Source organism: Nyctereutes procyonoides, unplaced genomic scaffold (genome assembly GCF_905146905.1).
Source record: "Nyctereutes procyonoides isolate TBG_1078 unplaced genomic scaffold, NYPRO_anot_genome, whole genome shotgun sequence".
Lineage (NCBI taxonomy): Eukaryota > Metazoa > Chordata > Mammalia > Carnivora > Canidae > Nyctereutes > Nyctereutes procyonoides.
The window spans coordinates 2695856-2722354 of NW_026575137.1; the positions used below are offsets into that span (position 1 = coordinate 2695856).

Genomic DNA, 26499 nt, shown 5'->3' on the forward strand with positions numbered 1-26499 from the left:
GCTTATAAGAACTCATGATAGGAAATCTGGTCTTGTAGACAGTTGTCAGAGAAGACTTTTCTGAGGACATGAGGGATGAATAGAAGTTAATGATGAGGACTATAAACAAAAGAAAAGAGGCAACCCTGTAGAAGAGAAATAGAAGTTAACCCAAGAAAGATGGAGGAGAGAAGAGTATTCCCGTCAGGTTGAAGAAACTGGGGGTAAAAGGGGGGAAGGTGGGTAAAGTTAAATTTATGTATGGAGTACTAAAGGAAGCAAAATTGTAAAATAAGACCTTAAGAGGAACAGTGTAGAGTGCGGTCCTTCCAAAAAAAAGGAGACCAAGACTTCATTCACTGACTTCACTGACACTGACAGTTCCCCTTTTGTTGAGGATAGCCCCTGAGGGTGTTGGCTCCCTTACATTTCTCGGTTGTACCTTTGCTCAAAAGCTCCATTTTGAAGAGAGTTCTGAGGCAAAAAAAAAAGAGAAACATGAAGTGCTGCAATGGGGCAGACTGGCAGCATGCATGGCCCCATCCACCACAGCTGCAGCTGAAGTCAGAGGCTGGTCAAGGAGATGTGGTACCAGGCACCAGTAACCTCTGCTGCAAACCTAGTTCCTAACATTACCATGCTCTAGTTAAACTCATGTAAGAACTGAATCAAATTTGTATTTTATGCTCAAACCAATAAAATTGAAGGGTACTGCAGTGTTTGCTTATGTCTGCTAATTAAGAATAACGTGTTGATTGAGAGCCTGAAGCCATTGCTTTATGCTTCTCATAGAAGTACATACATTGGCCTTGGGAGATTCATATGTTCTGTTTGAAGAGAACCAGAGACCAGGAATCTGTGGGCTAGGGCCTTAAAAGTGATGCTGAACCCGTGTTTCTTCAAAAGAACAATCGTCTTTACTCGTACTCAGTTTATTACATGTAGCTGTTTGCAAAAACTTAATGCTGCTTCTTTGCATCAAAATCTAATCTATATAAAAATAATTTTTAATTAGCTATTGGAAAAATGACTTCAGTGGCATCAAAAGAGGTTTTTTTTTTTTTTTTCCTTACTGCAGGTTTGATTCCCCTTCATGGAATTAAACATAAACTTAGATACATTGACCTACATAGTAATTGTATAGATAGTATCCATCACTTACTTCAGTGTGTGGTAGGATTAAACTTCTTGACTAATCTTATTTTGGAAAAAAATGAAGAAGATAATCCTGTCTGTCGTGTACCAGGTATGAGCAATTAATTTAATGCTTTTTGTAACAGTTAATATCCAAAACTCCTTTGTTTCCTGCAACTGGTGTTTATGATCTCCTTTTCTTTGTCTTAAGCTTTGTAACTTTTTATTATACATTTGGGAAATTATAATTGCAAATAAACTTATTAAGATAAATTATGGTTAAAGAACACAGGATAAACATAAATAATTTTAGGCAATTTTATATTTGATAAGTGAAGACCTCATGATTAAATTATGTTATTATAACATAGTCTTATAATACTATGCAGCCATAAAAAAAGAAATAGAATATTTAGCTACTGATAGGCAATTATCTCCCAAGGTATATTTATGTTAAGAGAAAGAAAAGCAAGTTACAAAACATTGCATATAATAGGTTACCATTTGTGTGCAAAGAGCAATGGATTTGCAGAATATATATATAAAATATCTAGAAGGCTACACAAAAAAACTGATAACAATGGCTAATTCCAGTATTAAGTAGCTAAGGATCAGGAAATGGAGAAAGAATGGAAAGGGAGCTGAGAATCAGGAAATGTCAGGAAAATTTTTTCCTGTGTACCTTTTTAATTTTATTCGTGAATGTGTTAAATTATTAATGATTTTTGTAAGGAAGGAAACTTAATATGCTATGTAGAAGATGCTGCTGAAATTCCATTTGATCTAATTCAGAATCACTGAAGTTGGCAAGTACAAAGCAGACCAGACTGCAATTTCTAGAACTCCCTTATTTCTATGGCTTAACCTAGCAATAAGAAACAAATGTGGAATATGAATATATATTCTAAAGATCTGCTTGGGTAGTTGGCTACAAAGTTGGCTCCATTCTATCCTTAATATGCAACTATATGAAGGCTTTTCCGAGAGTGGAAACCTGTTTTGATAATTTTATTTCACAGAAGAATATAATAGATTTGAGATGAACTCTTTTCTTAAGGCCATATAATACAAGTCACCCTAAGAATTAGGATAGACTTCAGTTTTCTGGGGGAACCCTGTTTTTGAAAAAAGTCTTATTTCTAGAGCAACTTTATTTTTCTTTACCCACCCAAGTTGAATTTTTTTCCTAACAATTTATCTTAAAGAATCTCTGGCTCCTACAGTTTGAACCTTTGTTTTTCACTTTATTTAATGAGATATTTCAACACAGTTGCCTTCCCTCCTAGAATCGAAGGGATACTTAATACTAAAATTATTTTTCTCCCTTCAAAATCTCTAATATTAACTTACCAGACTTTTTTATTTCTTTTGGAATTCTTCCAATGACATCATTGGCCTTTGTTAGATATACTTGGTTTTAAAATTATAGTCAGGCAAGTGAAAGTGTTTCTTTTAGCCTGAACACCAAATTAATGTTAATTTGTCAAATTTCTCATATTTAACTATTTAGGGAAAATAAACATATTCTTGAATAGTTGATAGATTGTTTTAAACTTAGTTATATGTAAAAGGGAGAAAGATAGGGGCATTTAATTTTACTAAAGGCCTCATTAGTAAAATTCTGGGTTTCTAGTTGTTACCGACGTCTTGATTTATATTTGTGCTAATCATATTACAAATAAAAGACATGTTTGGCTTTCTGTTCAGAATAAACTGTTACTGGTATCATGCATTTATAACTTGAAGCAATTTTAGAAAGATAAATCCAGCAATGATTTCTAACTTTCTGATCTTCACCAGGAGGATTATGTGAGAGGGATGATGGGGAGTATTTTGTTTGTTTTATATTTAATGATTACATACTGAAGGACTAAGTACCTTTTATTACAAGTTTATTAGTTGCATTCCAGGACTAATTTAATCATTCAAGTGATATATCTGGTTGGTGATATATTTAGTGTATTTGAGAAATAACTAACTTTTGAATGCCTGACTTTTCATTTTGAATGATTTGTTTCCAGGGTACAGAGCAATTATGCTCCAGACATTGCCACAGCTTAGAATCCTAGATTGCAAGAACATATTTGGTGAGCCAGTAAATCTATCAGAAATAAATTCATCACGCCTACAGTGCTTAGAAGGTCTTTTGGATAACTTAGTTTCTTCTGATTCTCCCCTAAATATAAGTGAAGATGAGGTATGGTATTGTTTTTTTCTAATATAAAAGATACCTTCAAATTTTAAGTAATAACATAAATTTTAAAGGTTTTGGTTTGTTTCTGTATCATAGATAATTGATAGTATGCCAGTGGTAACACCACCCATCGATGAGATAGTTCCCTTGGATCAGTTCGCAACACCAGCAGATACTGGTTTGACATCCTTTATATCTATATGTCCATCTTCTGAGCCGGAGAAAGTTAATCGTGAAAACAATTTTCATAATGACATGAAACTTCAGAAATTAGATGATCAAATTTTACAGCTTCTCACTGAAGTAACTATTTTTCCTTTATTTCTAAGCAGTGTGTTTGATGAAAATAAAAAAGTCGTTAAGAAAATGTAAAATAAAAAAAAAGAAAATGTAAAATAAAAATAGCATACAAGCTAACCAACCTGAAACAATTTATAGTTAACATACTGTCATATATGTATATATATATTTTTCTTTATAGAAATGGGATTATGTTTTATAAAATAGTAGTAGTAGAAAAATGTACTTTCCTTATTGTCCTTCAGATGTTGATTATGTAATTCTTTTGTTCTGCTGTACTTCACATTATTTCGTGCACCCACTTTTTGACCTTGAGTAAATACAGAACTCTTCTGACTCCATGTTTATTAACATAGAGGATATGTGAGTTACTTTGGGCCTCTACTATTTTCAGTTGTTTAATGATCAAAACTGCTTCTAGAACTTATAGCTGAGTGACAGGTTAACTTATATAGTTCTTGCTTCAATTTCTGTTTACATCAAACCTCGTGAAATTACTCTCTACTTTCTTTAGATAATTCTTTTTTACCCCTGCTACTGGTCCACTAGCTATTAGAATCTTTGAATTATGTGGATGTACTACAGTGCCTAGATTTTATTGCTATTTGGGTCTCCAACCCTTGCTGTAGCATTCTTGACTATGATGTACAGTAACAGCTGTTTTCTTAAACACCACACCTCTCAGAATGCAGGGATTATTACTTAGCCCCTACCTGGATATAGGATAGAGATACTGGGATCCCTGGGTGGCGCAGCGGTTTGGCGCCTGCCTTTGGCCCAGGGCGTGATCCTGGAGACCCGGGATCGAATCCCACGTCGGGCTCCTGGTGCATGGAGCCTGCTTCTCCCTCTGCCTGTGTCTCTGCCTCTCTCTCTCTCTCTCTCTCTCTCTCTCTGTGACTATCATAAATAAATAAATAAATAAATAAATAAATAAATAAATAAATAAATAAATAAATAAATAAATAAATAAATAACTCTTTAAAAAAAAAGGATAGAGATACTGTGGTATAGGCCAAGAAGCTATTAATCAAATGTCAGTTTGACCTACATATTTGTAATTAAATTTTAATATTCAGAATTTTTTTCTCCAAATCAGGTGGGGGTGGGAAGTGAAAACACTAATGGTGGAATTACGATTCAAAGGCTTTTTAATAATTCTGAATTATTATCATAGTTATAACAGTAACATAACAATGCTGGATAAACAAAAAGTTTACCCTAGGTCAGTAAATGAATAAAGCTGTAAGGACTTTGTGTGCTGTAAATCCCTAGATGCTTCATTTGGGCCACAGATGTAGGTAGGAATAGAACTGGGATAAGAATGCTAGCCTAAACATTCTTTGACATCATTGATAACATGTCACTGAGTTCTTAGACTTCTCCATTTTCTCAGATTTCATCGTTCATCTTTTCTAATGGCTGACTCTTCTACCAATGTCAGAATTTAGATTTAAATTTAGTAACTTAAATTTGAATTGAACTTTTGTGCCACCTTTTATGCTATCCTTATTTCATTGTCACAATACCCCAGTCAAGTAGCTAGGGATTGTTCTTGTTTGTATAAAAGAAACTCAGGAGTTTGTGTCCTTTATTAGCAAGACAGAGTTAGGCTTCAGACCCAAATCTCTGATACCCATTCTGGTATTTTTTCTACCATCATGCTTCTCAGTCAGTTATGGTGATAATTTTTCCTACTTTGTAACCAAAAATACAAGTCTAGCTATCTGAGGGGAGAAACATGATTCATTGCTTTGCATATTAAAAAATTAGGTGAATGACTTCTTGTTTGCTAACTTGTGTGAAGGATAAACATGCAGTTTTAATTTCAGTTGATGTATACACTCAGTGTTATATCAAAAGTAGCAATTTATAAGCAAAAATAGTAAAATTACTGAAAATGTGCTATACTACAATATTTTTAACTATGGGATTTATAATTATTTTACGATTTTGAGAATTGTCTGTGAAGACTTTTGTCTTTTAGTTTTTTCATACCATTTTACTATGAAATTTTCAAATATAGAACAAATTTGGGATCCCTGGGTGGCGCAGCGGTTTGGCGCCTGCCTTTGGCCCAGGGCACGATCCTGGAGACCCGGGATCGAATCCCACATCGGGCTCCCGGTGCATGGAGCCTGCTTCTCCCTCTGCCTGTGTCTCTGCCTCTCTCTCTCTCTCTCTGTGACTATCATAAATAAATAAAAATTAAAAAAAAAAAAAAAACAAATATAGAACAAATTTGAAATAATTTCTTAGTGAATACCAATATACCCACCAACTAGATTCCACAGTGAACATTTTACTTTGCTTATTTTGTTGTATATCTATCCATTTATTCAGTTACCAATCTTAATACACATTCAAAGTAAATTACATCAGTATACTTCCCCCAAAAAATTCTTAAGAATATGTATCATTAACTATAGATTCAGTATGTTTTTAGTCATTTCTTTTAATATAAAATACAGATGTGTGTTTTCCCTGAATTGATAAAAAAAAAATATACCTGTCACCCAAACTTCTTTGACAGTAAATATAGCCATCATCGACATTACCCCTTTCCAGTCAGTCCTCTCCCCCAAGGCAATCACTTTTCTTCCTTTTTCACTATAGATTATTGAATGCTTCTGTCAGAATCTAGTATAAATGTAGTCATACAGTAAATATACTCTTGTGTATAAGGTCTCTTTTATTCAGCATCACTTTGAAATCATTCCGTGTTGTATATCTTTTCTTTAGATATTTTTTCATTACTCTAAGCAGTTGTTTTAGTGTACAAGTTTTACATACCTTTTATTAGATACATTCCTAAGTATTTTATGTCTTATAAATTGTAAATTGAAGAGTTTTTGTGGTTTCATGTCCCATGATTGCTGCTACTTTGTGAAATACCATTTTTATATATATAGCTTGGATCCTGTGACCTTGCTAATAAATTTACTTATTAGTTCCAGTCCTTATTTTGTGTATACCTGGTGATTTTCTTCATAAACAGTCATGTGGAGACAGTTTTCCCCCTTATTCCCTGACATTTATGCTGTTCCTTTTTGTTTTATTGCAATAGCTAGGGTCTGTAGTGCAATTGATAGTGAGACTGGGCACCTTTGTCTTATTCCTGATCTTAGGAGAGCTTTCTATATTTCACAAGTGTAATGTTAGTCTTATGTTTTTCATAGATGTCCTTTATCAAATGAAGGAGTTTACTTCTGTTCCCAGTTGGCTGAGTTATCTGATGTTAAATTTTTTTGTTAAATCATTTTTCTGCATGTATTGAGATAATCATATGGTTTTCTTTTTTACTCACATAATAGTATGAATTACATTGATTAATTTCCATATGTTGAACAAATATTGCAATTTTGGGATAAACCTCATTTAATCATAGTAAATTATCTCTTTAGTGTATTCTTGGATTTAGTTTGCTAATATTTTATAAGGGTTTTTATATATTTCCTCATGAGGGATATTTGTTTTTCTTTTATAGTAGCATATTTGATACTGATGTTAGGTTAATGTCTACCTAAATGAGTTTAAAGTTGTCCCTTTCTATATTTTCTAAAAAAATTTTTGTAAGATTGGAATTACCCTTTCTTAAATGTTTGATAGAGTCCATCAGTAAGATTATCTGGGCCTGGAAGTTTCATGATAATGAATTCATTCTTTTTAAAAATTTAAGGCAACTCATTTTCTATCTCATTGTGTGTTGCTTTAGATGAGTTGTGGTTTTTATTTTTTATTTTATTTTATTCTTTTAAGATTTTTAAATTTATTTATTCATTGAGAGGCAGAGTTAGAGGGAGAAGCAGGCTCCATGCAGGGAGCCTGATGTGGGACTTGATCCCAGGACTCCAGGATCATGCCCTGAGCTGAAGGCAGATGCTCAACCACTAAGCCACCCAGGCATCCCAAGTTGTGTTTTTTAATTTGTCTATTTCATCTGATGTGTCAACATAAAATTGTTACTACAATATTATTCTCTTATTGTCCTTTTAACATGTATAGGATCTGTAGTGATAGCCATTCTTTTATTACTGATAATGATGATTTGTGTCTTCACTCTTTCTCATTTTGTTTATTGTTTTTGTCCTGGTCAGTTTAGTCAAGCATTTTGTTTCTCTCTACAAATTTCAATTTTATCTGCTTTCTATTTTCTGTTATTGATTTTGACATTTTATTATTTATCCTTACTTTGAATTTACCCTTCTTTTTTTTTTTTACCTTTTGTTTTGTTTTTAAGATTTTATTTATTCATGAGAGACACAGAGAGAGAGAGAGAGAGAGGCAGAGACACAAGCAGGCTCCATGCAGGAAGCCCGATGTAGGACTCAATCCCGGGACTCCAGGATCATGCCCTGGGCCAAAGGCAGGTGCTAAACCGCTGAGTCACCCATGGATCCCCTTTTTTTTTACCTTCTTAATGTAAGTGTTTAGATTATTGATTTTAGACCTGTCTTCTAATTTAAATTAACCATTTAAAGCAGTAAATATTGGGATGCTTGGGTGGCTCAGCGGTTAAACTTCTCTGCCTTCAGTTCATGGCATGATCCTGGAGTCCCGAGATCGAGTTCCACATCGGGCCCCCTGCATGGAGCCTGCTTCTCCCTCTGCCTAGGTCTCTGCCTCTCTCTTTCTGTGTCTCTCATGAATAAATAAATAAAATATTTAAAAATATATAGAGAGAGCATTAAATATTTTAAATACTGCTTTAGCTACATTTCACAAAATTTTATTCATTTGTTTTCAGCATTATTTAGCTAGAAATATTTTTCTGATTTCTCTTGTGATTTCTTTCAAAAATTACTTATATTTTGTCAGAGAACATTCTGGATAATTTTAGTCTTTTTAAATTTATTGAGATCTATTTTATAGCCCAGCATGTGGTCTAATTTGGTGGATGTTCTTTGTACACTTGTTAAGTCAGGATGGCTGGTAGTATTTTCAGATGACTCCTGTCATTATTGATTTTTTTTTTTTTGTCTTGTTCTATCAGTTGCTGATACTGATTTTTTAAAATTTTACTTGTCTGATTTTATCATTTGCATGCAAAATGTTAAAATCTCCATCTAAGAATGTGTGTGGATTAGCCTGTTTCTCCCCTAATTCTCTTAACATTTGCTTATATTTGAATCTCTGTTAATAAGCACATACATGTGTATAGCTGCTTTGTCTTTCTAATGAAATGTCCATCTTTGTCTTGAAGTCTATTTTAGCTGATATTAATATAACCGTTTCAGCCTTATGCTTATAGTTTATATGATAAATCTTCATCAGTCAGTATTTTTGGAATAACAACTTTATTGAGCTATCATTCACTTACCATAGAGTTCAGTGGTTTATACCCACTAGCAGTCACTACCATTTTCCCCTAGCCTAGGCAGCCACTAGTGAATTTTATTTTAGTTTAGTTTAGTTTTTTAAAGATTTATTTATTTATTTATTTATTTATTTATTTATTTATTCATGAGAGAGACAGAGACAGAGACACAGACAGAGGGAGATGCAGGGAGCCTAAAGTGGGACTCAATCCTGGGACTCCAGGATCATGCCCTGGGCCAAAGGCAAGCGTTAAACCGCTGACCCACCCAGGGATCCCCATTGAACCTTATTTCTATATAGATTTGCCTTTTTTGGAAATTTCATGTAGATAGAATCAACGATATGTTGCCCTTTATGACTATTTTTTCGCTTCGCATGTTTTCAGGTTTTATCAATTTTGTTTTTTTTTTTTTTTTAGGTTTTATCAATTTTGTTTTTTTTTTTTTTTAGGTTTTATCAATTTTGTAGCATATATTAGTAATTCAGTTTTTTTTAATGTAGGGTAATCTGTTGTATGGATATACCACATTTTATCCGTTCTTCATTTGATTGGTTAATTTGGGTAATTTTCTACTTTTTGACCTTTAGGAGTAATGTTGCTGGAAACATTTATGTATAAGCTTTTGTGTGAACATATGTTTTCATTTTTCTTTGCTGTATATCTAATAGTAGAATTGCTAGGGCAAATAGTAACTGTGTGTTTAACCTTTTATGGGATGATCAGACTGTTTCCAAAGCATCTGTACCATTTTACATTCCTACAATCAGTATATTCCAATTTCTCCACATCCTCACCAACTAGTTATTACCTGTGGTTTTGATTATAGCCATCCTACTGGATATGAAGTGGTAACTCACTGAGGCATCCATTTACTTTTAGCTTTCTATATCTTTATATCAAAGTGAGTCTTATATATAGGTGGGTCTTGTTTTGAGCAAGAGAGAGGCAGAGAGGCAGAGACACCGTGCAGAGGGAGAAGCAGGCTCCATGCAGGAAGCCCGATGTGGGACTCGATCCCGGGTCTCCAGGATCACACCCTGGGCTGCAGGCAGCGCTAAACCGCTGTGCCACCAGGGCTACCCCTGGGTCTTGTTTTTTAATTCAGCCTGGCCCATCACTCCCTTTGAAGAATCCATAGTCCATTGAAATTTACTCTAATCATTGATGAAGTTGGATTTAGGTATACCACTTCATGTTTGCTTTTCGTTCACTTCTTTTTTATTCATTTTCTCCACCTTTTCTACCTTCTTTTGTGTATTTTTAATAGTCAAATCTTAATTTGTATTTGGTTCTTTAGTCATACATTTTTTTCTGTGTTTGGTAGCTCTAAAAATAGACATATCAATACTATGTTATTTCATATAAAATGTAGAATTCTTGCATATACTACACTTTGTCATAGTTGCCATATGTATTTCATTTGGATGCATTGTAAACTCCAGAAGACAGGTGTTCTAGATTTTGCTTTAAAGGAATTAAGAGTAGGGACGCCTTGGTAGCTCAGCAGTTGAGCACCCCTTCAGCCCAGGGCATGATCCTAGGGGCCTGGGATTGAGTTCCGTATCAGGCTACTTGCATGGAGCCTGCTTCTCCCTCTGCCTGTGTCTCTGCCTCTCTCTGTGTGTGTTTCTCATGAATAAATAAATAAAATCTTTTAAAAAAAAAAAAAGGAATTAAGAGTAAAAAAATATTTAAAAATTATTTGTATTTACCTGGATGTAAATCATATATGATACCCTTTATTTCTTCCTGAAGATTAAATTTCCTTATAATATTACTTTTCCTTCAGCCAGGACTTTCAGCCTGAACTTCTGTGGCAAATCTTGTAGTGGACCCATCTGAGAACAACAAATTCTCTTTGTTTTGTCTTTTTGAAGGGTATTTTTTGCTGAATATAGAATTCTGTATTGACAGCTTTTTTTTTTCTTTTAGTACTGTCTTCTAGCCTCCATAGTTTTGAATTCAAAGTCAGTATTAATGAGAATCCTTGATTTCCTATATGTAATGTGTAATTTTTATTTGCCTGCTTTCAAGAATTTATCTTTACTTTTATTTTTCAGCAGTTTGGCTACTTTATCCTACTTAAAGTTTCTCTGAGTATTTTAAATCTATAAATTGGCCTTTAGCCAATTAAATTTTTGGACATCACTTCAAATAATTTTCTGTTCTATATTCCCTTTTCTCACATTCCACTTAGACCTTTGTACTATTCCATAGTTCCCTGAGAGGCCATACATCATATCAACTTTTTTTCTTCTGTACTCATATTAAATAATTTTGATAAACTGATCTTCAAGGTCACTTATTCTTTTATCACCTCATTCTCTTCTTAAGCTTAGCCAATTTTTACTTCAGATGTTAATATTTTTCAGTTGTAAAATTTTCGTTTTTTATGATTTATTTTTATCTGCTGAATTTTCTTTTCGTTCATGACAAGCATATTTTCTTTTATATTATTAAATATAGTTAAAATCACTGTTTTAAACGCCTTATCTTTTTTATTGAAGTAAATTGATATACAGTGTTAACATAGTTTTAGGTGTACAACATAATGGTTTGAGAACTCTATGTATTACACTCATCACAGTTGTAGCTACCATCTGTTACTATACAATGTTATTGTAATACCATTGACATATTCCCTATTCTCACTTATTCATTCCATAACTGGAAACCTCTGCCTGCCAATCCTTTTCACTCATTTTATCCACCCCACCATCCTCTCCCATTGGCAACCACCAGTTCTCTTATATTTAAGGGTCTGTTTATGGGGTTTTTTGTATGTTCTATGTTTTGTTTTTTAGATTCCACTTCTATGTGAAAACATGATGTTTGTCTTTCTCTAACTTATTTCACAAGCCAAATACCCTGAATCCATCCATGTTGTCACAGATGGCAATATCATTCTTTTTTATAACTGAGTAATACTCCATTGTTCTTTTCTGCTTATTTGACATTTGGGCCCTCTCAGATTAGGTAGGTCTCCATTGATTGTGTTTTCCCTTGAGAATAGGTCGTATTTTGTTGGTTCTTCCTATGGTGAGTAATTTTGGATTTTATCCTGGACATTGGGAATATTATGTTGTGGAGGTTTTAGATGCTATTATAGCCTCCAAAAAATGCTGATCCTTTTGTCATAGCAGACATTTAACTTGCTTTCGCTTAAACTGTAAATTTGTCTCTTAGGCAGCAGGGTTTTTTTGGGTTTTTTGTTGTTGTTGTTGTTGTTGTTGTTTTTAATCATCCTGTACTGGGCTTCTTACAGTCTGTACTGTCCTATGATTCTTCAGGCCCAAAAGTCTGTGGTTTGTCTACCTGACTTTTAAGACTCTCTGTGTACCACTGATTGTGAAAAGCTCTCAAGTGAAAAACCATAAAAGCAGAAGCACCTTGTTCTGATCATTTTTCCAAGTGTCAACTCCTCTCCAGAATAAGTCTGCTTTTGTTCACTGTCCAGGGCCTCCAAATACTTTTTTTTTAATTTTTTTTTAATTTTTATTTATTTATGATAGTCACAGAGGGAGAGAGAGAGAGAGGCGCAGAGACATAGGCAGAGGGAGAAGCAGGCTCCATGCACCGGGAGCCCGATGTGGGATTCGATCCTGGGTCTCCAGGATCGCGCCCTGGGCCAAAGGCAGGCGCCAAACCGCCGCGCCACCCAGGGATCCCCCTCCAAGTACTTTTGTTCGTTGTTTGTTTATATTTTTCCTAGAGTTATAATTGTTACCTTGAGAGTCAATCTCTAGGAATTTACTTGTCCATACCAGAAGCTGAATTCCTTGTCTTTAATTCTGAACATACCTAGATTATGAACCTTTAATCTTGTGAAAAGTTCTAATTCTTTAGGAAATTTCACATTTAAATCTTTTACACTTAATTGAACTTTTAACAAACTTTGTTGGCTTTTTTATTCTAGACCTCCGATTCTTTCATAGATAATGTTCCTGAGAAAGATCTCAGACCAAAAAGAGATACAGATATAACATCTGAAAGCGACTATGGCAACAGAAAAGAATGTAATAGAAGAATTTCTCGAAGATCAAAAGTCCCATATTATTCCAAAACTATTCAGACTATTAAGCACCACACTAAAAACAACAACCCTTTTATGAGGTAATTGTTTTAGTTTCAGAAATCCAATAAGGCACACAGGCAGAAGTTAATACTGTTAACTTGTTCCTTTAAGCTTTTTCAGAGTGGTATTTCTTAATCTTCTAATATCAGAGATTTGACTTCTCAGCCTTGCTGATTCAGATTTGTTCACTATATTTATTTAAAATTATACAAAAGGATGCTTTTCTTTGATAGACTGCCATTTATCCAGGTTGTGAAAAGTTGTATAAGTACTGTATATTTCTTTGGGTCATTACCTATGTTTTATTCTTTGCAGTTGTAATCGTAAAATGAAACAACCTTTCTTTAAAGAATTATATGTAAGATCATCTTTAGCAAACTGTAATATGTTAGAAGAATCAGAAGAACAGAAGACTGAAATCATTAAAGTAGACAAGAGTAGTTCAGAAGACACCACTTACCGGGTATGTATGATATGAAAGGTCAAGGGGGCATCTGGTTGGCTCAGTCGGTTAAGTTTCTGACTTGTGATCTCTCTCAGCTTGGGGCTTGATTTCAGAGTCATGAGTTCAAGCCCTCATTGGGCTGCATGCTGGGAGTGGAACCTACTTTAAAAAAAAGAGGGAGGGGGGGTGCCTGGTGACTCAGCGGGTTAAACGTCAGCCATTGGCTCAGATCAGGATCTCGGGGTCCTAGGATAGAACTCTTCACCCGGCTTCCTGCTCAGTCAGGAACCTCCTCCCTCTCCTCCCTGCTTGTGCTCTCTCTCACTATCTCCATCTCTCTCAAATAAATAAGTAAAATATTTTAAGAAAAAAAATTAATGTGAATAATCTTAGTTTTAAATATGAAATTAGTCCCAGTAAAATAACGCATGTTTTTATGAGCAAAAGATATTGCATATAACTTACTGGGGTGAGGGGCACCTGGGTGGCTCAGTGGTTGAGCGTCTATCTGTGGCTCAGGTCGGGGTCCTGGGGTCCTGGAATAGAGTCCCTTATCAGGCTCCTTGTGGGGTGCCTGCTTCTCCCTCTCCCTGTGTCTCTGCATCTCTCATGAATAAAGTCTTTAAAAAAACTTTTTTTTTTTTTACTAGGGTGATAGATTGGGTTATTTTTCCCTTCCTGATTTCCAGATTTTGTATATTTTTTTGAGTTGTAAAGGAATGGAAATTATACATTTAAGGTCAGATTATATTTTATTTATTTATTTATTTTTAAAGATTTTATTTATTCATTCATGAGAGACAGAGAGAGAGAGAGAGAGAGAGAGAGAGAGAGAGGCAGAGGGAGAAGCAGGCTCCACACAGGGAGCCCGATGCAGGACTCGATCCCAGACCCCCAGGATCAGGCCCTGGGCCGAAGGCAGCACTAAACCACTGAGCCACCCAGGCTGCCCTTAAGGTCAAATTTTAGTGAAATCATTTGTTATTTGCTTGTGGAGGAAAAAAACATAAAAATTTTCAAATTCTTCTTAAAGCAGTGGTTCCAAACTTTTGGGTCTCAGACCCTTTTTTAAATAAGTTTACGGGTCTTCTCAGAGAAACTTTGTTTTTTTCCTTTTATAAAGATTTTATTTATTTATTCATGAGAGAGACAGAGAGGCAGAGACATAGGCAGAGAGAGAAGCATGCTCCCTGCAGGGAGCCCAGTGCGGGACTCCATCCTGGGATTCAGGGATCACAACCTGAGCCAAAGGCAGAGGCTCAACCACTGAGCCACCCAGGCATCCCTTCTCAGAGAAACTTTCAAACACTAAAAATGTGTATAATTTCAAGGTTTTTCATGGACTCTGCTGAAATCTAGTTTTGGGTGTATGGATCCCAGATTAAGAGGCCTTCAAGAAGCGTACCCTGCTGACTCAGTCGTTAGAGCACAAGACTCTTGGTCTCAGGGTTGTCAGTTCAAGCACCATGTTAGGTGTAGAACTTGAAAAAAAAAAATGAAGAGGCTTTCAGGAATTTAAATATTCTTCAGTATTTGCCTTAATAATCCTCATGTTAAGATTTTTTTTTTTTTAAGATTTTATTTATTCATGAGAGACACAAGAGAGAGGCAGAGACACAGGCAGAGGGAGAAGCAGGCTCCATGCGGGGAGCCTGACATGGGACTCGATCCCGGGTCTCCAGGACCACACCCTGGGCTGAAGGCAGCACCAAACCACTGAGCCACCCGGGCTGCCCCTCATGTTAAGAATTTTTAGTACACATTGATTTGTATTTTTCTAACATTAACTTGCCCTCGTTTTATTTGTGAAGTGCAAATTACACTTTCAATTGTAATGTGCACTGTTCTTCCAATAGTATGATTGCTTTTTTTTTTTTTTAATTTTTATTTATTTATGATAGTCACACAGAGAGAGAGAGAGAGAGAGGCAGAGACATAGGCACAGGGAGAAGCAGGCTCCATGCACCGGGAGCCTGACGTGGGATTCGATCCCGGGTCTCCAGGATCGCGCCCTGGGCCAAAGGCAGGCGCCAAACCACTGCGCCACCCAGGGATCCCGTATGATTGCTTTTTTAACAGTTTCAAGCCTTTCATGCCATTGATTTCTTCCCCATGTTCTCAAGTATAGAGACTTTGATGTTTGAAAAATAATTCTCATTGGGACAACAATAATAACCACTAACGTTTATTGAGTGCCTATTATGCACCTCACACTGTTCTGCACTGTTCTATATACTTCTGTTAATTCTTACCACAGCCCTTTGAATTAGATAACTGTTATTCCTATATTATAAATGAGAAAATTGAGGCAGTGAAAAGTTAGGTAACATTTCCAAGTTCATATAACACTTTAGTTTTCTTCCAGTCACTTGTTGAACAACTAGACCAAGAGAGAGAGAAGAGATGGAAGGCTGAACAAGCTGAGAAGAAACTTCTGGATTATATTGACGAACTGCACAAACATGCAAGTGGAAAAAAAGCTCTTCATAGCCTGGCTCTACTTACTACAGATAGGTAAGGAAAAGTCTATAAACCTAAAGATTTCCTAATGCAAAGAATACTGAACTTGGAACTGGAATACCTTAGTTTACACTAGGTATAGTAAGATCAAAAGCAATGTCTGTGTTGTCCATATTTACCATATTACATATTCATTTTTTTCTTGAAAATTCAGCTTCAGTCTTTTCTGGTTCTATTTTTATTTATACTTCAAATGTTTGGCATTAGATCCTCACACGTTTTCATATTCCCTTATGTGACTTGGTAGGGACTTTGCATTCCTCATCCCTAATACAGAGTATATCATCTAGGTGCCATGAGTATATATTATTTCAAAAACTGAATCTTTTCTATTATGCTTTTAATACCTACTCTATAAGCTCCCAAATCTTTATCATCTAGACTTCCTTGATGAAGAGATATGATCAGCTAATTATCTACTAGAAGTACCTTGTGTACATTGCTCATAAGTCTCTTAAATCAGCATATCCATAACTATACTTATCCCACTCCTTATTCTGTGTTCTCCGTCCTAATAAATGGTGTCTCATCTAGTCAGCCACTAAAGCTAGCAATTCAGGAATCTTTTGTTTGTTTCCTTTCTTGTTCTCCTATCCCATAACCAGTTGGTATTGATGTCTTCTTTATTCTACTTATTAAAAGAGGTTGAACTATGTTTTCTTTATCCCAAACTTCTGCCTTAATTTAGGCCCTTATCTCTTGCTTAAATGATTGCTCTAATTCTACTGCTCTGTAGCTACTCTGTCCCCATCCACCATATAGTCTACAGAATAAAGTCCAGTACTCTATAGTATACCAAACTGAAGTTGAGAGAGTGAACAAAGGAAGACCAGTTCAGAGACTAATCTTAAAGAAGATGAGAGATAGTAAGGATAAGAATTGGAGAAATGACAAGTACAGAAGCTGATGGATATATAGACTTTTTCAATTTTGGCTTGGAAATTACAGTAGAGGGCAGCCCTGGTGCCGCAGCGGTTTAGCGCTGCCTGCAGCCCGGGGCGTGATCCTGGGGACCCTGGATCAAGTCCCACATCAGGCTCTCTGTATGATGCCTGCTTCTCCCTCTGCCTGTGTCTCTGCCTCTCTCTCTGTCTCTATGAATAAATAAATAAAATCTTAAAAAAAAAAAAAAAGGAAATTACAGTAGATGCATATAGGAGTGGCTACCTAGCTCAGTAATTTCTTCGTGGGGCTGTCTTTGCTATTTGTTGTCTCATTTTCAAAAGTTAGACTTGTATTCTATCATCATTCGCCTCCCTGCCTATAATACTGGTCTAGAGATGAACACCTGACCCAGGCTGGGTAAATATGTCTTAGTCCATGGCCAGAGTGATTGGTGTATCTAGTGGTCATAGGATCCAAATTGGACTAATCAGAGCCTTTCCTAGAATTCTCCTAAGCTGAACTAGAGAAAGATAATCTTTTCTATTTGGTCCTCAGAGCTGTTAGAATGTGAGTCCAGGGATGTTTGTAGCTTTTTCCTTCTCTCCTTCATACTTTACAAGGAAGCCTACAGGAGGAGAAATGGAAACCAGCCTATAGAAAAAGTAGTGTCCTTATGGTCTTCACGTCCTTGATTTTGGTGGTCCCTCAGAATAATGCACCCCATCCTCTGAATAGGTTATGTAAGTCAGTAAGTTCTCCCCCCCCCCCTTTTTTTTTTTTTAGATTTTATATATTCATGAGAGAGAGCTAGAGAGGCAGAGACACAGGCCGAGGGAGAAGCAGGCTCCATGCAGGAAGCCCTATGCAGGACTCGATCCCGGGACTCCAGGATTACGCCCTGGGCCGAAGGCAGGCGTTAAACCACTGAGCCACCCAGGGATCCCCAAGTTCTCCCTTTTAACCTAAAGTAGTTAAGAGTTTTCAATTGTAATCAAAGGGCTCTAACTGATAGAAAGCTAGGATCAATACTTTGTGTCTGGGAAAGATACAAGGAAGTCAAAGTTAACTTTTAGTCATCTTTTTATGTATCATTTTTCTCTTACAGCTTTATAACTGTATTCTAGTCTGATTCCTCTCCTAGATGTTGAACTTTATCTTGAAGTCACAGGCTTTATCTTAATCCGTTTTACTTGCTTTGAAGCCCATACTTAGCACAAGGTCTGACACAAATTAGGTATTTAGTGAAGTTTTGCTGTTGGATAGTAAAGTTCATATAAGATAAGGTTTCATTAAGTTATATAGAATTTCCCTTTTGGCACTGTGTTAATTTCAGGGACGGGAGAGAAGCATATTATAATGTTTTTCAGCCATTTTTACTGAAGAGTTTCTGAAACATATTTCAAATCTTCCTCTTTACTGTAATCTTTAATTTTACCTATAATTTTTATCTTTTTGTATACATAATGTACTTACAGCTATGTTTGATTTCTGCTTTAGGCTAAAGGAAATTATTTTTAAAGAGAGAAATTCCAAAGTACAACTCGAAGTTATGGTTCACAGACTTCAAAATGAAATAAAAAAACTAACTATTGAATTAATCAAAGCAAGGGATCAACAAGAGGATCACATTAGACACTTAAGAACCCTGGAAAAAGCATTAGAAAAAATGGAGAGGCAGAAAGGACAACAGCAAGCAGCACAGGTATTTCTCTTCTTTAATCTCTGAGTCCTATGAATTAACACAAATTATAACTTTCATCTTGAAACATTATATTGTTACAGAGTAAACTTAAAAGTTATTAGGCTATATGCAAAAATTAATTTAAACATAACAATTCCTATGGGATCCTTTTTTTTTTTTTTTTTAAGATTTTATTTAAGTAGTTTCTTTACCCAACGTGGGCCTCAAACGTATAACCCCAGGATCAGGAGTCACATGGTTTACCGACTGAGCCAGTCAGGAGCCTCCCTCCTGCCCCCCCACTGTGGAAGTATTACAGAATGTTAGGCTTGTGTTCTGAGAGCCAGGTTTTAAAAGTCTCTTTGGGGAGCTTGAAGATAGATACTTCATTTTCATACCTTTTTTTTTTTTTTTTAAGATTTTATATATTTATTCATAGAGACCCACAGAGAGAGAGGCAGAGACACAGGCAGAGGAAGAAGCAGGCTTCTTGCAGGGAGCCCAACGTGGGACTCGATCCCAGGTCTCCAGGATCACAACCTGGGCCGCAGGTGGCGCTAAACCTTTGCACCACCAAGGCTGTCCCCCCCCCCCTTTTTTTTTTAATTTTTTATTTATTATTCATGAGAGAGAGAGAGAAAAGCAGAGACATGGGCAGAGGGAGAAGCAGGCTCCCTTCAGGGAAACAGATACAGAACTTGATCCCAGGACCTTGGGATCATACCCTGAGCCAAAGGCAGATGCTCAACTGCTGAGCCACCCAGGCCTCCCTCATTTTCATGCTTTCTGAGTGGAAATTATTGAGACGTATGATGTAATTAAGCAGTAGTTAATGTTAGTATGTTTGATGCTTCTAAGCCTATTCTTTATGTGATCATAGTATCATTAACTTAGTAAATTTTGAAAATCAACTTAGTCACCAGGTCCTATTATTTAGAAGGTACTTTTCTTTGGCATTAAAATAGAAGCAGGGAGAATATTATCTAAATACAGTAATTGTGCATATTTACTCAGATGCGACTTATCCAAGAGGTGGAGCTCAAAGCTGCTGCTGCTGATAGAGAAATAAACTTACTTAGAACTTCTCTTCATCAAGAAAAGGAACAAGTGCAGCAACTTCATGAACTTCTTGCTTTGAAAGAACAAGAACACAGGTAAATGAAACCAAACTGCTTAGTTCCTCCTTAACCCTGCTCTCTCTTACCTAAAACTAGACTGATTGATCAGTGGTAAAATCTAACAGAACTAGTTCATGGAAAATAACATGTTTGTGTATGCTTTAAAATCAGTCTTACAGGGCAGCCTGGGTGGCTCAACAGTTTAGCGCCACCTTCAGCCCGGGGCATGATCGTGGAGACCCGGGATCGAGTCCCACATCAGGGTCTCTGCACGGAGCCTGCTTCTCCCGCTGCCTGTGTCTCTGCCTCTCTCTCTCTCTCTCATGAATAAGTATAATCTTTAATTAATCAATCAGTCAATTAATTAATTAATTAAAATCAGTCTTACAGTAAGAACTAATAGCTTAAAAACAAATAGGTGGCAGGACGCCTGGGTGGCTCAATGGTTGAGGGTCTGCCTTTGGCTCAGGGTATGACCCAGGGTGCCGGGACCAAGTCTCGCATCAGGCTTCCCGGAGGGAGCTTGCTTCTCCCTCTGCCTGTGTCTCTGCCTCTCTGTCTGTGGCTCTCATGAATAAATAAATAAAATCTTAAAAAAGAAAAAAAAAAGTGGCTTTACTGAGGGTAAGAGCTTATAACAGGCTTATTTTGCATTTTTCCAAGCTCAACCAAAAGTTGGTCATTGTAATACAGAGAAAACTGTTTTAATTGACCTCTGAGTAACTACCTATTAAATTAATCAATAGTCTATTCCTCTGAATTGCAGATGTCAATGGACTTTTTCTGTGAAGGGCCAGAGAGAAAACTTTTCAGGCTTTGCAGGCCATAACTCACTATATTTTTATAGTTAAAAAAAGTAGCCATAGGTAACAAATGGGCATGGCTCTGTTCCAGTAAGTTTATTTCCCCCCCAAAAAATAGTTGTCAGGGCAGATTTGGTCCATCAGTGTAGTTTGCTGGCCCTGTTCTATGGACTCCATGATAATTTAAACACTTGCAGCTAGTTATCTACTTACTGCCCTACCAGTTGAATTGTATATTTGCCATGGGTTAATTGTTCCCAAGCCTGTTGTGTTTTTGCTCTTACATAAGTGAAATTTTTAAAGTATAAATTAAATTTTGATGCACTGGGGAAAATTGTCATATGCAGGGTAGAACAACTATAAAAAAAAAGTTGGGGAAATAATTGTAAAAATCTAAAATTTTGCAATTAGTTTCCTTTAGGAATGTCTTTTAACTTCTTGTTCTAGTTCAAAAGAAACAAAAACTAGGGATGCCTAGGTGGCTCAGCAATTGAGCATCTGCCTTTGGCCCAGGGCGTGATCCCGGGATCCCGGGATCGAGTTCCACATTAGGCTCCCTGCAAGGAGCTTGCTTCTCCCTCTGTGTCCCTGCCTCTCTCTCTGTCTCTCTCATGAATAAATAAATAAAATCTTAGAAAAGAAAAATGAAAACTAGAAATAGTGAATTTTGTATTATGGGTTTGACTTATTCGTGAAAAATAATGGAGAACTCTAAAGAATGAACTCACATTTAAATTTTTAAAAAGTTTATATATCGAAAGATTGGTAAATAATTGCCCACTTTAACTGATTTTTTTCTATTAACCAACCACCAGTACCAGACAGACTATATTAGTTGTGTGTCAAAGGTTCAGACAAAGTAGAAGAAGATAGAGTGAAGTAGAACTTGATTTCTACAAATGCACCTAAAGAATTTTAGAAGCTATACAACAATTCTGAACTATCTCAGTTAAGATATGGCATAGTCCTTTTATCCACATCCCAACTAAATATACAATCAAATAAAACTTGTATTCTTCCTCTAACTACTTTCCTGTGCCAGTTTCAGTGCTTGAAAGTGAGGAGCTGATTTTATTTTTTTTTTTTTTTTTTAATTTTTATTTATTTATGATAGTCACAGAGAGAGAGAGAGAGAGGCACAGAGACACAGGCAGAGGGAGAAGCAGGCTCCATGCACCGGGAGCCCGATGTGGGACTCGATCCTGGGTCTCCAGGATCGCGCCCTGGGCCAAAGGCAGGCGCCAAACCGCTGCGCCACCCAGGGATCCCGAGGAGCTGATTTTAAATTAACAATAGAGAATATAGAATATTTAGTAACTAATTAAAGGCCTTGAATGTTTTTCTTTCCAAGTGAAAAGAATGCTATGATTTTTATTTGTTTTTCATTCCAGGAAAGAACTTGAAACAAGGGAGTTTTTCAGTGATGCCGAGTTCCAGGAAGCCTTAGCTAAAGAAGTAGCTAAAGAAGAGAGAAAGCATGAACAAGATATAAAAGAATACCAAGAAAAAATTGATACGTTAAACCAACAATATATGGATTTAGAAAATGAATTCCGTATTGCTTTAACTGTTGAAGCCAGAAGATTTAAAGATGTAAGAATTGGCATCTAGCTTTTTATTGAAAACAGAATCAGCAAGATATAGTTGGATGAGAGGACTACATTTTAGAATTCTAGCTCTATTTACATGTTGGCTATATTATTTTAAGCAAATTAAATTCTTGGAGCCTTAGTTTCTTTACATAAATATAGCCACTCTTCAGTGCTGTTGCAAAAACTAAGTGAAATTGTAAATGGTCAAGTAAATGAGTGCTAGAATAGTAATGGGGGCAGCCTGAATTCTTCTATTCCTATGAGCAGGGATTAGCAAAATAAAGCCCCTGGGCCAATTTTTATAAATACAGTTTTACTAGAACACAGCCACAGAAACAAATAGTTTCTCAGTATTTGGAGAACTGCTATTTATAATGCAATTTTGAAATATAGGTTAAAGATGGTTTTGAAAATGTTGCAACTGAGTTAGCAAAGAGCAAGCATGCTCTTGTTTGGGCTCAACGAAAAGAAAATGAATCTTCCTCTTTAATTAAAGATCTGACCTGTATGGTGAAGGAACAAAAAACAAAACTTGCAGAAGTCTCGAAATTGAAACAGGAAACAGCAGCAAATTTACAGGTAAAACATTACAACATTATATTTCATTTTAGATTTTTTTACATCATTGTCTCAAGTATATTGTGATGATTTTAGAAAGTAACAAAATTATAAATTTTTAAATAATGCTAATTATGTATTTGATGTATATGAGAAAAGTAATACAGGATATTAAACCATGATTTCACAGATTGTATAGCTTACACTAAAATAGTGTAAGTATTTAGTATAAGTAATAGTATTTAAGTAAAATAAGTGAATTTAAGAAATGTGTACTAAGCAAATAGATGCCATTTGTACAGTATAACAGCAAAAATTGTGATGGTGATGCTCAGATGGTTGAAGTTTGGGAAATACCACACAAATTGCAGATAATTTTTTGGTGGTGATGGTTGGTTTTAGATATATCTGATTACGATAATTTTTAAATTAACTTTTTTAGTGCTCTTGTTTCAATTTTAAACATTAGTGGTATTTTGCCTAAGAGAACTTAATTCTTAAAAGTGACCTTTAGATTATTAATATAAATGCTTGGTGAGAAAATTTGAGTATTACATGTATAGTTGCTCTTTTTAAGATACTGATATTAGAATAAAATTAATAAAATTAAGAGTTCTTAAAGGAATAGTCTCTTAAAATTTGACTTTTTATTTTATGACCTATATCTATCTTAATAAAATCAAAACTTTTTCTGATGTAAAATTTAGGAGCATTTACTTTGTATTTGTTCAAATAACATTTTTCCTAATAAAACACAAAAAATGAAAAATAAAGTAATTAAATGTAGTAATTATTTTGCTTTTTTTTTCTCCAATGTTTTTGGGGATATACAGAATCAAATCAACACCCTTGAAATCTTGATTGAAGATGACAAGCAGAAGAGTATTCAAATAGAACTTCTCAAGCATGAAAAAGTCCAGCTTATTTCTGAGCTAGCTGCCAAGGAATCACTAATTTATGGTTTAAGGACAGAAAGAAAAGTATGGGGACATGAGCTGGAACAACAGGGTAAAATTTTCAAATTTTCAAAGGGAAACTAGCCAGCCTTCTAGACCAACAAATCTGGGTATTGAGGGATGCCTGGGTGGCGGTTGAGCGTCTGCCTTTGGCTCAGGGCATGATCCCGGAGGCCCAGGATCAAGTTCCACATCAGGCTCCCTGCATGGAACCTGCTTCTCCCTCTGCCTGTGTCTCTGCTTCTCTGTGTCTCTCATGAATAAATGAATAAAATCTTTAAAAAAGAAAAAAATCTGGGTATTGATGAGAAGAGGGCTTATTAACTCTGCCCTAATACACATGAAAAATAAGGTGACTCTTTATATGGAAAGATAAGTAGGCATTTGCCAGCCAAACAGCCAAATTATATGCCTCCTAAGGTGTGAATATATTACACTAGTTATGAAGTTAGAGCTCTGATGTGGTGGTGGTGGTGGTTTTCTTCCCAATATAATTTGGTTCCTTTTCTGAACAGGTATACCTTTACAGTGCTACAACTAAGTCATTGGAATAACTCTTTCTAATACAGTGATTTTAAATTATACAGTATTCTAAAAAAATTTTTTTCTAAAATGTTGTAACATTTGTGTGGAGAAATGTGCGATAGTGTATGAACGAAAACCAATTTAGGTTTAGGTAAATTTACTTAGTCTCCTTTCTTTTCCTATCACTATAAAGCAAGAGATAGACACTGTTTTATGGCATTTGTAGATACTTTACAAATTATGAATAGCTAAATGTTAGTTTTAATGGAGAATTTGCTCATTTGTCCTTTCCATTTGAGAATCTTGAATATGATATTTTTGTTTGAATGCCATAATTTGACCAATTAAGTATTACCTGTCTGAGTTCCTTGTTTTTGATTTGTAGTTGTAGGTTTTCCAAATAGCAACAGGTATTTAAAAGGCCTTTGGGTTCTCTTCACCTTCCCTTTCTATTCTGCTTTGTGTATTTTGAGTTTTTATTTAGATTTTCTTTTTATTTACTGTATTACACATTGTTAAAATAGATGTTCATAAAATACAAATCCTCCAAGGTCTTTTACAGTTTGGTACTGATGATGTTTATTTCTCAGGTACATCTCTCATCTCAAATCGTGGGAAATTAGAGGCTCAAATTGAAAGTTTATGTAGAGAGAATGAGTCTTTAAGAAAAACAAATGAATGTGATAATGATGCATTAAGAATTAAGTGCAAAATCATAGAAGACCAAACTGAAACCATTGGAAAATTAAAAAGTGTAAGTTTGATACCTTATTTTGGGAAAAGAGCATGTGGCAGATTGCAAATCTCTGGATCAAATTATGCAATAAATATCTGTCTCAAAGGATCCAGACTGTTGGAGAATTTGGGACAGATTATCATGTATTTCCTGGTATAATATATGCCCTTTGCCTTTTAGAAAGACTGTAAGGCTTTTATTTATTAATTTTTAATTGCTTTTACCTCACAATTTTATGGGATAATATTATTGCGGCCTGTGAAATAACTGGAAATAGTGTCAATAAAGGGTTAGGAATCTTAAGAAAATTCATGTTTTACCTATTTCAAACCCCCTTTTAGAGCATTGTTTAGGATCTTCCAGTGTTGCTAAATCACTTCTCAAAAACTATTCTATATTTAAAAACATAGTTTGTAAAAGATTCATGCTTGTTCCCAGGGAAAAACATTTTTACTCTCTCCTTCAATATCTTAAGAGAGATAACTAAAAGGATTGCTTGCTTCAAAGTATGTTACATGGGTGCCTGGGTGGCTCAGTTGGTTAAGTGTCTGTCTTCAACTCAGGGCATGATTTCAGGGTCCTGGGCTAGCGCCCTGTGTTAGGCTCCCTGCACAGTGGGGAGTCTGCCTCTCTCCCTCTCCCCCTCCCCCTTGTTTGTGTACAAGTGTGTGTGCACACATGGGCACACACACTCAAATAATAAAAATCTTTTAAAAAAAAAAAGCATGTGACATGAAAATTTTCCAGGGAAATTTTTTGAAAGTTACCTTGAGCACCAAATCAAATTGATCTCCAGAATTTTCTTTAAGAGATTCTCTCTTAAAGTATAAAAACTGAGAAGAGTTTTTAAGAAACTTCTAAATGAGATTAATACCCATTGAAGTTAATTTTCTTCAAAGTAGCAATGATTACCTAAGATTTACTTTTCTTTTTCTAAGTCCTTTTTTAAAATCTCCTTGAGAACTTTATCAAGTACAGAAAATAAACATTTATCACCGTGTTGCTATATCCATAGTTAGATTTAGGCTGTGTATGCCTGAACTATATCACCCTAAATAATTACATCAGTATTCTCTCAGCTGAATTTGGCTTCAATATATCCATAATTTCAAATATATCAGTCATACATGCCAAACTGCAGTGAAAATTATTGAAGTGCAGTAAGCCTTTTTTCTTGTTTTAGAAGCCTAGCCAAACATGTTTTCCTTTGAGTTAAGCTAAATATGAAACACAAAGACTTGTGATTTGCTTTTAAATTTCACAAGGCAAAGCAGATGATATGCTGGTCATAATACGTTGTTTTTGACAAAGCTACTTCCATGGAAGACTACTGTCTTTTCAATCTCTGAGCGGGAAGGAAATGACTAGTAATGAATGATACAGTTGATCTGAAACACAGATGAGTTTTAGTTTTAGATTTGGAGTTTTTAAAAAAAAAAACTTCAGCCCATTGTTTTTTTTTCCACAATTTACTACATTTACTCTAAAGAACATTGCATCAGCCTCAAAGATAAAAGGATCAATGGTACTTTCCCACTAATCATATAACAGATAGTTTGGCATAATTTCTTTCAGCAGTAAATTCATCATCACTAATACCTAAAATGAGTAATGACCCTTAACCTTTGTTAAATTAGATGTTCATAAAATAGAAATCCTCCTGGTCTTTCCAAGTTTG

The 26499-nt window shown here is 35.4% G+C and overlaps 1 protein-coding gene across 3 annotated transcripts in view; it reads left to right on the plus strand.

Annotated features, from left to right (window-relative positions):
- The window catches only part of LRRCC1 (leucine rich repeat and coiled-coil centrosomal protein 1), a 41156-nt gene that overhangs the window by 8515 nt on the left and 6142 nt on the right, over positions 1-26499 (plus strand). For 2 of the 3 annotated variants that reach the window (XM_055303471.1, XM_055303473.1), the window contains 12 exons: positions 1058-1225; positions 3135-3310; positions 3404-3610; positions 12844-13040; positions 13318-13465; positions 15813-15961; positions 18350-18554; positions 19548-19687; positions 21846-22047; positions 22440-22625; positions 23438-23612; positions 24676-24839. In XM_055303471.1, the coding sequence (XP_055159446.1) occupies positions 1058-1225; positions 3135-3310; positions 3404-3610; positions 12844-13040; positions 13318-13465; positions 15813-15961; positions 18350-18554; positions 19548-19687; positions 21846-22047; positions 22440-22625; positions 23438-23612; positions 24676-24839 (2117 nt within the window). The remainder of the gene's footprint in view (positions 1-1057; positions 1226-3134; positions 3311-3403; positions 3611-12843; positions 13041-13317; positions 13466-15812; positions 15962-18349; positions 18555-19547; positions 19688-21845; positions 22048-22439; positions 22626-23437; positions 23613-24675; positions 24840-26499) is intronic. The other variant, XM_055303472.1, reaches the window with a different exon arrangement.